Source organism: Silurus aristotelis (assembly GCF_946808225.1).
Source record: "Silurus aristotelis genome assembly, chromosome: 16".
In the NCBI taxonomy this organism is placed as follows: domain Eukaryota; kingdom Metazoa; phylum Chordata; class Actinopteri; order Siluriformes; family Siluridae; genus Silurus; species Silurus aristotelis.
The window spans coordinates 10,216,140-10,234,374 of NC_139589.1; the positions used below are offsets into that span (position 1 = coordinate 10,216,140).

The 18,235-nt window shown below is 39.2% G+C and overlaps 1 protein-coding gene across 2 annotated transcripts; it reads right to left on the minus strand.

The window, feature by feature from the left end:
• Positions 1-3,245: 3,245 nt before the first annotated feature.
• On the minus strand, positions 3,246-7,758 carry LOC310738534 (sodium- and chloride-dependent betaine transporter-like). Of its 2 annotated transcripts, XM_083563573.1 has the most exons (14): positions 7,446-7,758; positions 7,227-7,361; positions 6,904-7,044; positions 6,073-6,166; positions 5,755-5,887; positions 5,472-5,606; positions 5,278-5,381; positions 5,045-5,169; positions 4,798-4,910; positions 4,565-4,702; positions 4,276-4,378; positions 4,091-4,191; positions 3,537-3,707; positions 3,246-3,380 (listed from the first exon to the last, which is right to left on the minus strand). In XM_083563573.1, the coding sequence occupies exons 1-14, from the start codon at positions 7,600-7,602 to the stop codon at positions 3,282-3,284; spliced, it is 1,749 nt and encodes a 582-aa protein (XP_083419699.1). In that variant the 5' UTR covers positions 7,603-7,758; the 3' UTR covers positions 3,246-3,281. The 2 variants fall into 2 exon arrangements, with proteins under 2 accessions (XP_083419699.1, XP_083419700.1); XM_083563574.1 differs by lacking the exons at positions 4,091-4,191; positions 4,276-4,378 and having other exon boundaries at positions 7,446-7,757.
• Positions 7,759-18,235: the final 10,477 nt, after the last annotated feature.

An 18,235-nucleotide genomic window follows, 5' to 3' on the forward strand; every position in this document is an offset into this window, starting at 1 on the left:
CATTAGAATGAGTATATTAATGTAACTGCTGTCAGAGTTGTTATTATAGAAAATAAAAGAACATCTATTTAATCAAGATCAGTGCTGCTGTCAAAGTGAAATTATAGCACAAGTGGGATTAAGGACGAATAAACACACACACACACACACACACACACACACACACACACACACACACACACACACACACACACACACACATACACACGCGCACGCACACACGTAGTGCAATGACACACAGTGTGTTCTTTTTTCGTAACTGGAATTGCATGCAAATTCTTTCATCATATTAATGTCCTCATTTATTCACTTACAAACCTATTTAACATTTTTTTATATTGCTTTTATATTTTACAGTTACAGTCTAACTGTGCTGCAAATTCACTACTCTGTCTCACTGTATAATAATAAAGATAATAATTCATTAATTCATCATGGGGTTATTATTTCAAATAATAAAAAAATAAAAGATAAGCTTTTTGAAATAATGAAATTAAATATTCAAGCAACAGCACCAGATTTTCACAGACTTTACCCAAAGTTCAGATAATTGACATTTCCAATGTACTTCTTTAATGATTACAGATGCTGTTTTTATCCTTTATTAAAACAGGAATATGAAAATGCTAAATAAAGCATGCATAAGCTTCTAATGTTGTAAAATAATGTAGTATTGTATATGTCACTATTTATATGCACATTATTGCATGTCTTACATAATTTGGAAAAATTTAACAATATATAAGACATAAGTTTAAACACAAAAGTATGTTTAGATGTCCATGGTGATTTGATTTAAGCGGCCAGTGGAGGCTGGGGGTCAGAATATTATAGTTTATTAAATATAAAGTTTTTTATTTTTTACATTTATGGAATAAGATCAAGGAGAAGAGAGGAGCGCATACTGTACAGTATCTACACAGTAAGAACAACAGTCATTTTGGCTTTACATTTTTGGAGTTACAGTCTAACTGTGCTGCAAATTTACTACTCTGACTCATGTTATTTACATCTAACATGCAATGATTTGCATGTTATATGTAAATAACATGCAAATCATTGCAGCATTCAATAATCTTTCTGATAAAGTTTATCACATAGAGGCCTTTTTTGCATGATCTATTCTTAAAATATTTTTACAATACCAGTATGGAACCGAATTGCTGGATATTATAAAATGGTAAAATATTGTTTGTGATTTTGGATTACATTTTTCTATAGCTCAGATTTATTCATGAAGAGGATTGGGACAAACCTGAAGGTTTGCATTTTATATTTTATTCATTTGGCAACAACAATTTGCACTTTATTTTTGGTTGCACACTTATTTTTGTTTCACCTTTTCATTAACCAAAATATAAAACCAAATATTAAAAGAAGATGCAGGGATTATTATTATTATTATTATTATTATTATTATTATTATTATTATTACTTATTTGGTATTACTGATTACATTTCCATTATTTTGTACACACTGTATCTGTTTCCTCTTGTATACTGTGTATCTATACATCTATCTTTCATTTATTATATAAATGACTAACTTTTGTACTACTTTTAACTTCTACTACTAAATTCTAGCTAACTAGAATTTTTATTAAATGCATGGCTTTTTTTTTAATCCACTAATAGTTGCATTTACTTGTCATCATATTTGTATTACGATATCAGATATATAGTTGCAACTTCTATAAATGTTAAACGAATCTCCTTACAGAAAACAATTTTCTTTTTAAACGGCGTTTGAAATATATCAATCAAATTGTTGCTCTAAAATCAATAAAGCAGAGCATAATACAAACCTGTGATTTGTGTTGTGTGTGTCAGAGCTGCTAAATTTTAATCATCTCTTGTTGAAAGAATAATGTTTTTTGTCTTAAGAGTATTTGTTTCAGTAATATAGTAACAAAATTGTTGTATACTGTTGTATTATATTGTTTTTTTGTGGTGTGTGGTTTATGTGTGCAGGTGCCATCCTGACCCTCCAGTCCATGGCTTAGCTGCACTCCAGTTAACTAAAGCTGTGCCCACTTCCTGTAGATGATGTCACTAGGAGGCAACCTATAAAATGAGGTCGGTAGTGGGAATTGGGAGCTTATTTAACCTCACCTATAACCTTTAATGCTCACTTTGTTCTTTTGTTATTCTGTTCCGTGCTTTGTGATTTACCGTTACTAACTTAGGCCCGTTCTGTCTCCGAGTTTGCCCTGTCCTGTTCTGACCTTGCTTAGCTTATTGTAAATACTGGCTATATTATACATTTATAATATATGTACATCCGTGTGTTGTCTTGTTTACCGGCAGTAGATGTTTGGCTGCCATTTCTATTGGGTGTAAGTTAGGGAATTGTTTTCTTTTGAGTTTGTTTGTAGGTGACTTAGTGTTTGTGAAAAAAAAAGTGTTTTTTGTTTATTATGAAGTCTATCCCGAAGCTGTATTATACATTTTACTATTTTCCTCCTGTAATTAGATACCCGATGTTTGTGTTCCATTCTTCATCACTCAAAATACCAAATACACTCAGATCCACCTATTATCCACCACCCCATGCATTTAATCACACTGTGTGCCCCAACCTAAACTGGGACGTAACAATACGCATCAGTGCTGAATTCTCCTTAGGCTACTTATCTGCATTTCACGCTATATTTTATTAATTTAATTAAAAAAAGACTTATTATTATTCAAATGTATATATTTTGTAACACACTACCTCAATAAGTGCTTCAATGCTGAATCAATGCTGGCCCTGATTTTAGCCAAAGTATAGTGATATTAATAGTATTTAATAAGATTTATATGTAATTAAATTGGGAAAGGCTGTGTGTTTTTGTTTTTCTTCATGTCTAAGTTACTTCCTTGGTGTTTGTCTGTATACATATGGCAAAAAGATAAGATGCAGTTAGTAACAATTCAAGTGGGATTAATGATGTAAAAAAAAATTACAACAACAAGCATATGCAGTAAGCATAACTACACACACACACACACACACACACACACACACACACACACACACACACACACACATACACACACACACACACACACACACACACACACACACACACACACACTTGTGCTAAGGATCCTTTTTTTTTATCTTCACACACACACACACACACACACACACACACACACACACACACACACACATATATATATATATATATATATATATATATATATATATATATATATATATATATATATATATATATATATATATATATATATAAAATATCTTCTGATCTGATGCACTGAAGAACAAATGATCATCATATTTCTGTCATTAGAGTCTCAATGATCTGCATCTGTGCTCTTTGCATTCGAGTCATCGGGAGTTTTTTATCTGGAGTACACAGAGTTTTAAAGCGCTGTTCAGAAAAAAAAACACATGATACATTTTGTTTTCACTTGTTATGCAATCAATAAGTTATACACAGAAGCCGATCAAAAGAGAGAAAATATCAACTATGAAATATGTTATGCTATGTAATGCAATGAAGCATCTTTGTATATTCTTTGTCTACCTGCTTCAGTGATCCTGAGTGGGTGCATAGCTTCACCAAACCCCATGTAATGACCAGTACAGGTGAAAATGTGGTCATGAGCCATCCAAGACCATAAGCCCAGTTTGGATATACATAAACATTGTTATACATGAGGGGCTTGTATTTTGACAGGTAAAAAATGAAAGCTCCCTAAAAAAAAAAAAGGAAAGGTTGTGTGATGTTCATAATGATGAAGATGATATAAAAATAAATATTTTCTCAGAGCAGCACATCCAAAACTGTGTCCCCTTATACCACAGCAGTTTGTCAATGATAACATTGCTGTATTTAAACATTGTAGACTTTTTGGAAAAAATGCCAGAGCTTTTCTTTTTACCAGCCTCTCTTTTTCAGTTATTAATTTGTGTCCAATGTTACAGCTTTTTATCTGACGTTTAGACATTTTTATAAACAAAATTTATATAAGTCTCCTTGCCAACATTTCTGGAAATTTGTCATAAAAATAAAAAGATAACATATTACAATATCAACCTGTTATCTGCTTATAGTCTAAGTCAAATATAATAACTTACAAGGCACATCAGTGGTGTGAAATAACGCCAGCAGTATTTGAAAAATGCACATGGTGGTTGATCACACATGTCCTCAATGACAGCAAACATGCGATCAGCTCCTGATTTTTCAAAATATTAGGTGTTTACTATATAACGTTTACTGTATTTAGAAAAGACTCATATGTAATAGCAGTAGCACATACCAAAAATCCAGCCAATTACAAGAGTTTCAATTAAACACATAAAAAGTAAGCAAGCGCCACTACTTCCATAATAGTCAATAAGTTGAAAGATGTAGACTCCTCCCTAGTGAAAAAAAAAATAGAAAATGAAAACATTATCTCCGTGTCTTAAATCATAAAAAAACACTTACAATAAGTGTGCTATAATAAAAAAAATGAAAAACATTGCCAGTTTATTATGCATCCCAACGTTCTATCAAGTACACCTATTACTTATTTTATATAGTGTGTATACTGTGTATAGTATTACCTGAGTTGTCATTAGAATTTGAAAGCAAAAGCAGCCAGTGCAGAAGAAAAAAAGGAAAATCTCTCTCCTGTAAGGCCTCCGCAGCACGTTGGGAAACATATCAATTGATGAAGATGTTATCAGCTCAAGTCCAACAAACTAAACAAATGTAAAAGTGTTTCGGGTTTTTTTCCCCAATGGCATCCAAGAAGCAGGCAAAATTAAAAAAAAATTAAAAGCGAGCATCTTCCTACCTGTGTATCCAGGCCCAATAAAATTAGCATGATGAAGAAACAGACTGACCACAGTTGTGGCAGAGGCATCATGGCTACTGCCTGAGGGTAGGTTATGAATGCCAGACCTGGACCTTTATTAAGAAACATGCTACATATATTTGTGTGCTTATTCAAATGCTTTTTATATATTAATTGTGATACTAGGGATTCTTTAGTATATATACACTGTACACACTTTGTATTTAATAAAATGCATACAATCCACCTGGCTTTGCTGCATCTTCAATGTCAACTCCCAACTTCTCTGCCATGAACCCAAGAACAGAAAAGACCACAAATCCAGCTATGAAACTAGTGCAGCTATTGAGCACACACAACCAAATGCTGTATCTACAAGACATGAGAAATATACAGTACAGTACAGTATTTTTGTTTTTATTTAGCATAAGCAATATATGCACCGCACTGCCATCATTGTTTTATTTTCTCGGTGCTTACCTATAGCAGTTAGTTTTGTAACTATTGTAACTTCCAAGAACAGTTAAGGTACCAGTCGCCAAACTGTAGGAGAAAAAAATCTGAGTCCCTGCATCAATCCAAACCTATATGATGTTTAAATGAGGCAGAAATACTTATTTTTGTATGCTGTATACAATCTTTGATTATACAGAATGTGTCTTGTCTTAACTAACCTGTGGGTCCATCAGGCGTGAAGGTTGTGGATACAAGTAATACTTTATACCAGTCAGTGCACCAGGTAAAGTTAGCCCTCTCAACAGCAGCAAGAACAACATAACATATGGAAAGGTGGCTGTAAAATACACTGCCTGTCAAAATATACAGGATATCATATAGGTTATAGTCACACTTTTACAATGATGTTTATAAGCCTTTTTTTATCATTTATTTTGCAAAATAGTTATTATTTTGTTTTCCGGTGAGTTTGATGCAAATATTTTCAAACCAAAATCTGACCTTTCCAGTTGACTTGACCCCTTTCCAGATGCAGAAATAACAGGCTGCCCAACTCACCAGTAAACAGAGAAAAATCTCCCAGTTCAAATTACCCAGTATCTCCATACCTGGGGATATGTTCAGCACTCTTCCCCTTGAAGTCAGCAAAAAAATGTTAGTGAAATAGATATCTGTATGATAAACTTTATATATATATATATATATATATATATATATATATATATATATATATATATATATATATATATATATATATATATATATATATATATATATATATATATATAAATTTTTAATAGTTTTTTATAATTAACATACTCCCAGAATTCAATGACTGAAGAAATGGTAAAATTTCCATGAGTGCTGTTGGGAATCATATTAGTCTGGTTTGATGTGAGTTCTACACAGTTCACTAATAGAGAGAGAAGAATAAAACATGAGGTATACAAAAAAAGTACATCATTGCATATTTAAATGCTAAATTAATGTTAAATGGCAATGTGTTTCAATTATATTTGGCTTGGTTTATTAAAGACCTAATGATGTGGGAAAAACCACTCAATTATTATTACTTACACACATAACCCAATCAGACTAAAAATAGAAATATAAAGCCATCTGTGAAGGGTGAAGGTAAAAGGAAATGTCTGGGTATCAGACACATACTGGACAGCCTTAGATAGACTAGACTCTGAGAGTTACAATGATTTTGGGCAGTAGGTGATTTTTCGAACTGTCAAAAGATTTGTCTCAAGTCTAATAAAGAAAATTCATACAAATAAAAAAACCTGCTAGAAAGTTCACTTTATTACTATATTGACTTCTTTTGCTTCACTCTCTATTTTCAGCTGTCTTTTGCTCTAATTCTCCTTATTCTTCACTCAGTCATAGATAGAAAATCTTCATACCTTTCCATGTTTAAAGAAAATAAAAGGCTTACTATTTGCTTATTGTGTTGTGTTTTGTTTAAATTCAAATTTTAATCTGAAAATAAGAGTGTTTGCTAACAGACAGAATGTGAAGCTTCAAAAGTTTCATTTATTAACCATGCATACACATTTTGAACAGCTATGCAAAATCATAAGTGAAAACTATGTATAAAAAAAAAAAAATTAATAAAAAAAATTTTTTTAAAACCGATTACTATACCTGTGTTCCAAAGATTGCCACAAGTGGTCCATGGTAACTGGGAGCTTAAAGATTTAATGAAGTAGAAAAGAGCCCAAGCCAAGAGCATATTATAGCAAATGCAGCTGTAAAATGAAATTATATAGGCTCCATGTCCAAAACCTGCCAAGAATAATTCATTTTAAAGTTTTACTGCATTGGCAAATATATGATAAACCCTGTAACTAAGCTTAAATTTTATTTGTCAGACATATACTTCATTAGCAATTAATATTATTACTATATTTATATGTATTATTATTCTATCTCCATTCTTTGCTGAATAGATGCACTAAATTAATTACCTTCTGCTAATGGACAGAGTCTCCCCCAAAGTAATGCTGGACTTTGTTTTGTATACTGACCAATACAAATGTCCAACAAAAAAAGAGGCACACCGCAAGTCACAGCAAACAGAAAGTAAGGTATCAGGAAGGCCCCTAAACGAACAAATAAGGTACATAAAACTTGTGTTGCCTCATTCTCATTACTGAGATCATATTGTCTCTTATTCAGGTCGTTACCTCCTCCATTTTTGAAACACAGGTATGGAAATCTCCAGACGTTTCCCAGACCAACAATATTTCCAGCCACAGCCAGTAGAAACTCCAATTTATTGCTCCATTGTCCTCTTTCATTAAGCATTTTATTTCCAGCTTTTTCTCTCTCTAATTCTCCCATTTTTCACTTGACTTAGTCATAGACCATCAGAAAACTCAAATGTTTTAAATGTTTGAACATACAAAGCCAAGAAGTACACTATTTGCATATTATATTTATTATCTGCCAGACAATGCAAAAATTATTTAAAACGTATTCTGGGAACAAAGATGTATGCCAATAATCAGACTGTGGAGCTTTATGAGACCTGGAGACTACAACTACAAAAACGAGTGTGAAGTAACAAGTAACACAAGTACAATATGAATAAAGCTGTGACAGCAGAACAAGACTGATTAAAAAAGTACACACAGATGACAATAAGAATGTCTCAAAGAATTCTCCATAAAATTAACTAATCACATAGCCTGTTAAGGCCTGTCCAGATATTAGATTTAAGTTCTCCTTACTATAATTCTTATTGTATGTCAAAAGCTTGATCATTAGAAAAAAAAAGTTTAAAGGAAAAAACCCCACAGAAAAGTGCATTATTAGGAGTAATAATAGCACAGTACAGTAGTTATTTTTTTTAATTGTTGAAATTACTAAAGTGAAGCTTATCCTTACCATTTTGAAGCTCCAGCAATTCAATTTGCATGTACAGCCAGCATCTCTAGTCAATTGATGTGCCATAGTAGATGGGGACTCTCCCATAGACCTTGCGCAGAGTGGCCACTCATGACTGCTCCCCACCTCGAGAGGAACGCATCCATTCTTAGCACTATGCGACGACCATGGACTCCCAGCACGGGGCCTTGAGATAGGAACCCGCGATGACTCCAAACATCGCACGTAGGCATGGGCCCATGGAACCCATGGGCTCTGAGCCACCACTGAAGGGGTCTCATATACAAGAGGCCAAGTGGAATGACATTGGATGCTGCTGATATGAACCCAAGCAGACTCTGAAACTGCCTGACAGTGAGTGACCTTCTCTAACCTTAATGACAGCAGTAAGGATGGACGCAATGCAGGCAGGGGAAAGCTGCATATGCATAGTCGTCAAATCCCATATGACGCCGAGATAGGTGGTTCTCTGTGATGGAGAAAGCACACTCTTCCCGGCTTTCAGACAAAATCCCTGTTCCTTCATGTGAGCGAGAACAACATCTCGATGCTGGACCACTAACTGCTCTGATCAAGCTAATATCAATCAATCATCGATATAGTTGAGGATGCGGATGCCCTGAAGTCTCAGCGAAGCCAGAGCTGCATCGACACATTTCGTGATGGTGTAGGTGATAAGGCAAGGCCGAGTGGAACAATCCAATATTGGTACGCTTTGACCCCAAAAGCAAACTTCGGGAACTTCCTGTGAGAAGGGAGGATGGGTACATTAAAGTACACATCCTTTAGATCTACCGTGACGAACCAGTCGTCTGATCTGATCTGAGACCCAACCTGCTTGAGGGTCAGCATTTTGAACCGGACCCTCATCAGAGAGCGGTTTAGCTGACGTAGATCTAGAATAGGATGGAACCCACCGTCCTTTTTGGGAACTATGAAGTACCAGCTGATTCCATGACCAGAGCCTGCTTGCTTCCCACCAGAGTGGAATAGAGCCCGTTGAACCGGACAAGACCTGACGCCAGTGGGAAGTGCTGGGTTGTGGTTGGGGCTGCATGGGAGGTACTGCTGGAATGCCGCCGATTGTTTCTTTGCTTCCTGAAAACTAACGGAGTCACCAAAAAGGCCTGAGGTCAAGAGTGGGGCTTCTAGCAGCACGTCTTTGTCCCTGTCATAATTTCGGACAGGGTGAGCCACAGATGTCTCTTTGTTGTTGTCAGGGCAGCTATAGACCAGCCAATTAGGGGCTTATAGGGCCAGGCCTGCCGTACGGCAAAGCTCTTGTATCCGGCCGCCCACGATGTCTCCCACATCCAGCTCCCACAGCAGGTCAGCTTGGTATGCCTGTAACACTGCTACCTAAAGAGATAGCCTGCTAGCGTCTCTTTTACCAGTGGCACGACTTCATAGCCCCAGTGTTGTTGGAATACACCGCAGTCCTGGGGCTAAAGGGGCGGGCAAAGAAGGGCCCAGGACCAGGAACTCAACACCTCTGTGTGCAGGTCAGGAAAAAGTAGCAGACCCCTATGTGGAGGCTGTGACATCGGGAGCAAAAAGAGCTTGTCGAGCTTACTGGATAGGGGCTTAATGCTCATCAACTAGACAAACTATATCTAGCTTCTGAACGGCACATGTCACAACCTCCAGGAGCTCCTCGCTATCTGGATCGCAAGAAAATTGCGGGACCAGAACCGCAAGGAGTGGGGGCACCCTCTTCAAAGAGTGCCCACCGGGAGCGTTGTGATCGCATGGGCATGCGAGCGCAGCGCTAACATTTGGCTCCCTTGAGAACCGACTTAGCATGCTCCGTTCCCGAAACAAGCAACACAAAGGCTGTGTGTATCCCCCTGTGATATATCGGGGGCAGGGAGGGACACATGGCCGAAAAGTATGCTTGGTTTTCATCTATGCTTTCATTTTCATATTTATTTTTTTTGACAGACAAACAAACAACATTACATTTACACAGATTTTTTTTTTTTACATTTAAACAGAAGCTGGGCTGGCTTCACTCCATGTGCGTTTTATACCTCCTGTTCATGACGTCACCCCACTGATGACAGCCTGCCTAAAAAATTTTTTTTGCACACATTATTCAGAGCATGAACAACATGGCTGCATTCCCAAAGCTTTCTAAAGCAGCTCGAGTTCCTAAAAGGGAACTTTGGGGTTCTGAAACAAATGAAATTAGGTAGTGCTAATCCACCTTAAACCTTTTGTCTTTGGAGAAATTCCTTCCGAATACTAGGTGTTTTTCCACCCAATTAAACGAAGATTAGACTGTCTAGTTTCTGAAAAAAGGATTTATGAAACAAATACATTTTACATTGAAACAAATACAAGAGCCATGTGTCAGGCTGCAGACGCGGAAGCAGATAAAGTCCAATCATGTTCTTTATTGAGGTGCAGAAAACAAAACACTCATAAACCGATGAAAACAAAAGCAAACACAGACATCCGCTCGTAACGAAGTATCCACTATGAGCGCGAATGTCCAACGCCTAATCCCAATGTAAGTAAAGCTTTCGGCAATGAGTACTCCAATAAGGAAATGGAGTTCGGAGAAATAGCCAGCGGTGAATCCCGGCGTTTGAGCAGCCACGCGATTTACCTGCATGACAATACAACGACCGACAGCCTGTGACTCAAGAACGTGAGTTTATGTAGTCTGATCTTTCATGAGCCACAGCTGTCGGTAATCTTGGGAAGCAGCGTGACTGCTATCGAGAGGGGCGTGGCAGGGTGAATCCCTGACAGCTACAGAGGGGGGCGTGGCAGGGTGAATCCCTGACAGCTACAGAGGGGGGCGTGGCAGGGTGAATCCCTGACAGCTACAGAGGGGGGCGTGGCAGGGTGAATCCCTGACACCATGGTTAAATGTTTTTATTTTGTTATTTAATTGTAATCACAATTGTAAACACAATTAATTCGTCCTGCAAGTTTTAACTTTAATTAAAGAAGCAAAGTTAAAGGTTAGAAGAGCCCTGTGTAATATTTATCCCTAAGTATGTAAAACCTGATACAGAAAACTGAAAGGGTATATTATTCTTCGAAATATGGAGGCCCTTATTGTTTATGGGGAAACAAAATTGAATTTATAACCTGAGAATGTTCCAAATTGATTCAATATCTTAACTACTTGTGGAATACCTACGATCAGATCCAAAAGGTACAACAGCATATCATCGGCATATAAAGATACATATGTTTTATGTCCCTACTGTTAATGCCAGTAAAGTATCATTTTATACTTCTATGCAAATATAATTAAAATGAGATCAAATGTCAACTGTGAAATATCTTAATTAACTTTGGTTCAGCTGTTTTAATTGCCCTGAGCGGTTGTATTGTTTCACCAAACCGCATTTAATTACAAGCTCTGATATCATTAGTGATCCAAGAACATAGCCCAAGACTAAATATCTGTGTAAACCCTGTTAAAACAAAGGAGCTGATACATAAACAAGCAAAAAAAAAAGAAAGGTAGCTGAAGTTAAACAAAAGTCTAAATCTGAGTTTAAGAATCTGACTGAAGATACTGTTGCAAATGATAATAACAAAAAGAAAACTGCATTAAAAACATATTGTTGATTAACAAAAAAGCATATATTGGTATTGTGAAGTTCTCTGTAAGCAGGTGGTTATTTAGCACTCTCAAATTACTCAACATGGAAATGGATGTCCACCTCAGGAGTATGACTACTAGTAAACCCCTGCCACTTGGGAGAACAGAGCAGTAGTCTTTGTCTTGTTATAATGTTGGTGAATTTTTTACTACGATTTCTTAAAACATTCTTTTCATTACATTTTACAAAGTACAAAATGTAAATGTCTATCTCTGCATTTGAACTTAAACAATGCCCATGAATTTGGGTGATATTAAAAACATAACTGTCTTGTAGTCTTGTACGTGCTGGAGAGAAGGGGAATGAAAGTCAGTAGGAGTAAGACAGAGTACATGTGTGTGAATGAGAGGGAGGGCAGTGGAGTCGTGTGGTTGCAGGGAGAAGAGGTGGAGAAAGTGGAGGAGTTCAGGTACCTGGGTTCAACAGTGCAAAGTAATAGAGAGTGTGTTAGAGAAGTGAAGAAAAGAGTGCAGGCAGGGTGGAGTGGGTGGAGAAGAGTGACAGGAGTGATTTTTGATAAAAGGGTATCTGCAAAAGTGAAAGGGAAAGTTTTTAGGACTGTGGTGAGACCTGTGATGTTGTATGTTTTAGAGATAGTGGCATTGAGTAAAAGGCAGGAGGTGAAGATGTTGAGTTTTTAATTTGGAGTGACGAGAATGGACAGGATTAGAAATAAGTTTACCAGTGCATGTAGGATGTTGAAAAGGCTGGAAAACTAGTTCAACCATCTTATGTTCCAGCAAATGTTAGCTAGCTAACAATAGTCTTATGTTATAACTTTAACTCACGCCTATTGCAACTACATAGTAACCTACATAGTTCTGTATTAAGCATCTGGGCGGTCTGGGAGATAATGATGTGTGCAGTGGTGAATGTGTATGCTGAATTTTCAGCATTAATTTACAGTGTAAATGGTGGAAATATTAACAACATGCATGTATTGTAGATAGAATATTGGTAGAGCTATTAATATTCTTGAACCATGTGCATGGCTGGTATAATTTTTTCAGACATACAAATATCTTTTTTATATATATATATATATATATATATATATATATATATATATATATATATATATATATATATATATATATATATATATATATATAATCATATTTATATTTACAATTGAACATAGAAAACTTATAAATTGCTCTAAAATGCTTAATCTGAGAAAATATACTTTAAAAATTATGAATTTGAATAATAAATAAACATTTTTGGTCATTTTGGAATTGGAATTGCAATCAAGACCATGCATTGTTTGTGTTCATGTAATAATGTAATTTGTGTATGTTTCATTCATGTTCACCCTGTGTTGTATTCTAAGATGGTCTCACTTTTCCTGTTGGTGTGTGTGTGTGTGTGTGTGTGTGTGTGTGTGTGTGTGTGTGTGTGTGTGTGTGTGTGTGTGTGTGTGTGTGTGTGTGGGTCTGTCCGTTTGTGAGTTTTGTGTTTCTGAAGTGACTTTTTTATTTATCTAACAATTACTGACTCCTTTTGTTTATTGTTCACACTGATGGTTTCCTAATGATTTGATGTTTCTGTTTTCTCATTTCTTATTCTTGTCTTGCCTAATTGAATTTTGTGTTCTGATCGCCTGATCTTAGCCCTTATGATGTTTAGATTTTTTGCCTGTTTCAATAAAATGCTCTAACCCTGCATATGTGACACAATACATGACAATTTGTCTCAATAAATAATGTGATATAATATTTTAGCAGATTTTTGTTCCAATTTATTTTCTAGTAGCTTGTCAGAAAAAGTCAAGATTTTGCAACTTCTTGTCAAGTTAGTAAAATAAAGGTAAGCTGAGTCACTTGTTTAAAGAAGTCAACCATGGAGTTAATGGAAGGATTAAGCAGAACGGAAACTTATTCTCATTATCTGTACAAACACTAACCTTCTAACATTTTACAAAAAAAGCAAGTGAAGATCATTTAAAAATGGCATATGTGGTGGACCAAGCCACAGTAATCAAGGAAGGGTTGAACTCAATAAACCTGCTCTCATGTCTAAAAACCTTGGAAAAACTGTGGAAACTGTGGCAAAATTAGCTCAAAAAGGGCTTCAATATGTGTACTGCATGGACAACATTACAGAAATAAAGCGAAATTAAATGTAGCAAAAAAGCTTTACGAATTTACGAATAAGCTTTACGAATATAGTGGAGTCCACTTTGTAAATGATCTGCTGTTTACTGCTGACAGTGTCACTGCTGACATAAGACCAGTGCTAGTGCCACAATCATGCCAACAAATGGATTAAAGTCCAAATTTAAAAAAATACAACTGATGTGTTATTTATAGTCACTGGTCCAAGAAATAAAATTGGCATCCATTCCCACTTCATGAGAAGTTTCTATTCCCAATAATAGGCATATGCAAATAAAAATTTAGCTGATGGGGATGCTACAAGGATGTTGAATTACACATTAAAATCATATGTGAATATGCAAGTGTTATCTAGTGAAATATATGACAGTTGTTTAGGCAGTCCCAGTAAAAGCAAATGAGAAAATGGAAAATGCACAGCAAAGGAGAGCTGCTGATAAAGATTTAGGTGAACGAGGCCAATGGAGCAATAAAGTGGAGTTCCTATTAGCTGTAGCCGGAAATATTATTGGTTTACCGCTCGGTTTACCGCAAACTTTCCTGGAAGTTTTTCCAGGACTAGAGCCTCCTTTTTTGTACCCTGGCGGCATCCAGTGGCTGGAACAAATCCGGAGATTAAACAGGCAATGGCGGTGCATGAGGACACAGTGGGATTGGAGAGCTTTATACAAAGATCCATCGGGCTCTCCCAGCGCTTGGCAGCATGTCACCCAACTTCACCTCGACCAGAAGCTTTGGAAGGTACAACGGCTGCCCCGGACATCAAACTAATACAGCTGGGCTCACAAGGGCTGTCCAGGAGAAGGAGGAATTGTCGCCTGGCCCCTGGGAGTTGCCTATACTGCGGGTCACAGGGGCACTCCGTCACTCAGTGCCCCACGCGCCCTGCTCGGGCTGTGGTGAGTACTGTGGAGTTACCAACCGACATTTCACCACTATCCAAGCTGACCGTGTCTCTTATAACCCCCGCTCTCTCTATTTCTCTGCAAGCACTAGTTGACTCCAGCTCGGTGGGGAACTTCATCTCCCAGGCCTGCCTCGACCGCTTACGCCTCCCCCGAGAGAGGGGCTCCCAGGACCTAGCAATTCAAACCATCCAGGGATGCCCGCTGGGTGAGGGTTGGGTGAAGTACTGCACGCCACAAGTGACGCTACAAGTGGGGCTATTTCATCGAGAGGAGATCCGGTTCCTGGTCCTTGAGTTCCACCAGCAGCATGATCCTGGGGAGATCATGGTTACAAAGACACGCACCGAGGTGTTCCTGGGATCCCTGTGACATCCTGGAGTGGAGTCCCCACTGTAAGGAGCACTGTCTCTCCCAACTTCTGACGTGGGTCCCGGGGACTGTGATAGGCGCCACCCGGGTGGAGGAGGCCACAACCACGACGCAGGTGGAAATCCCTGAGGAGTACCGGGCCTTTGAGGACGTATTCAGTGCGCAGGCCGCCACTCGTCTCCACCCTCATCGACCCTGGGACTGCTGCATTGACATGCTCCCTGGTGCTAAGCTACCCCATCATGCACTTGTCCTCCCGAGCAGCGTTGAGCTGCTTCTTCGTGGGAAAGAAGGACTGAGGTCTTCGCCCCTGTATCGACTACCGACAGCTGAACTCACAGATCGCTCCTCTTCTGTACCCCCTCCCGCTCATGCCCGCTGCTCTGGAGGACCTGAGGGATGCGCAGGTTTTCACCAAGCTCGATCTCCGGAGCGCTTACAACCTGGTGCACATCAGGAAGGGAGACGAGTGGAAAACGGCCTTCATCACGCCCTCGGGGCACTATGAGTACCGGGTCATGCCGTATGCCCTCTTTATCTCTCCAGCCGTCTTCCAGGGGTTCATGAACGAAGTACTTCCGCCCTACCTCCAGAAGTTCGTCATGGTCTACATAGACGACATCTTGATCTACTCACGAGATCTGAAGGAACACCTGAGACACCTGAGGCAAGGCCGACACCCTATTCAGGATGTACAGACCGGACGAACCCAGTGACCCAGAACCTATACTTCCTTCTGCACTCATCATGGGGCCCATCATCTGGGAGATTGACCGGGAGATACGCACAGCAGCATGCCAAGAGGCCGCACCTGTGGGGTGCCCAGAGGGGCGTACCTTCGTCCCGACCTCCAGCTGGCACAGGCTCATAAGGTCAGTCCACGTGGGACCGGGCACGGGTCACCCGGGGGAAAAATGGACGGTCCAGCTCATCAAAGCACAATACTGGTGGCCAGGAATGACGGAGGAAGTCACGTACTATGTGCAGGACTGTCCCATCTGCGCTGTGTCCAAGGTCCCGCGCCACCTGCCTGTAGGCAAGCTGATGCCGCTCCCCGTCCCTCAGCGCCCCTGGTCCCACCGGGAAATCGACTTCGTGATGGATCTGCCCAGGTCGGAGGGCCACACCTGCATTCTGAGAACCTATTGTGGCCAGGACCAAGGGGAGTGGTGTTGGTTCCTGCCATGGGCGGAGTATGCTCAGAACTCGCTTCGCCAGGACTCTACAGGACTCACCCCATTTCAGTGTGTGCTGGGGTTTCAGCCACCCCTGTTTCCCTGGTCGGACGAGCCAAGCTATGTGCCCTCAGTGGATTTGTGGTTACGGGAGAGCAGTCGGGTTTAGGAATCGGCACACAACTAGCTGCGTCAGGCCCTCCGCAACACCCGCCGACACGCTGACGCACGGAGGCTGGACTCTCCACGCTGGCGCTGCTGGCGGAGTTCTATGCCTCGCATCCACGCTGCCCGGCGCTTCGGACAAGGGGCCGGCCTCGTCGCCGGGTCAGGGCGTCTGGTGCCACACCTGGGGGAGGTGCACCCTGCTTTTTCTCCCATGCGCGCCCCGCCCATCCGGAGCTCCTCGCCTTCATATTGATTTCACACACCTGTCCCTCATTACGCACACACTTATATAAACACCTCACTCGCTCCACTCCAGCGTCCGTTATTGTCTTTGTTGGACTTTGTGTGTTTGCTCTGCTGAAGTTTTTCATTAAACTCGGTTTGCTGGTGATTCGGCTTCCGCCTCCATCACTCCCGCCTATCAGGTAACTTGACCACCGAGTTTAATTCGTCCCGTGGACTAGCTCGTATCTCAATTTGCTCGCACATCAAATCAGTTTTCCATATTAAAAAATACTTTAAATGGCATTAATCCGTTCCAAACCTCATAATGACACCCCGTCTTTGTGTTTCATGTTAATAAATTGGAAAATACATTTCTAAATAACAAATCTTGTATAGATACATAATAGAAAGAGTATGTAAAGATATAATGTGTTATTCAGTGTATTTTTCTTGGATTTTTCTTGAGCTAACGAAAACACCGGTGGGGTGTGTGTGTGTGTGTGTGTGTGTGTGTGTGTGTGTGTTTGTGTGTGTGTGTGTGTGTGTGTGTGTGTGTGTGTGTGTGTGGAGGGGGGGTAGAGGCGATAAGCGGAGGCGGAGGGAAAACTAATTTTTTTACTATCAGTCCTGTACACTACGTATCCCTAAACTTACAAATTTTTACTTTTTCTGCTTTGCTTATCTTAATTTTCATCACAAGCTTCGCCATCTAGCAGCGGTGTCTCAAGCTGGTACCTCAATTTTTTGCTCGTGTAACAAATCAAAAAAAAAATCAATCGTCTGAGTGACCGCTCGTACCTCGGAAATCTCGTACATTAATGCACTCGTAGGTCAAGGTACCACTGTAGTTGTGAAAGGAAGGAGGAAGACAGTGACCTACTTGGTCGGCTACTGTTTAGATACAAGCCGTTGTAGCGCGTTGAGTCTGGGTGAAGGGATAGCTCACTAAAACTCCAGTTGCAAATGAAATCATGTAAGCACAGACAGGTTTCCAAAACTCGTGCTTTTTTATTTTTCTTGGCAACAGCGTTATGGGTTAGTCAAAGAAACTTAGAAATGAGCATCAGAAAATAAAAAGGACATATTCCTCGGTCTCCACACACGCAGTAATACCGAAGGAATGCAGTGGCAGGCTATTCCCAAAATACCGCTATGCTCCTAATAGAAGCGCAACATATTGCATTTAGTGTCTTTTGTTAAAGCCTGTGTAAAGTTCGTTAGTTTCAGTGTAGACACTTATGTGTATATTCAGTGTAGGCTTATAGACAGGTGCGGCTTGTTTAAAATAAAAGTCTTTGTCAAATTCAGTGGGTGCGGCTTATATAAGGGTGCGCTTTATAGTCTGGAAATTACGGTACATAACATTTAAATGAGAGATCTATTTCGTCATCTGCTTTTTCATATAATTAGAATTGTGGCTACACATCTGCATTGCTCTGCATTCTGTATTAAGCATCTGGGTGGTCTGGGAGATAATGATGTGTGCAGTGGTGAATGTG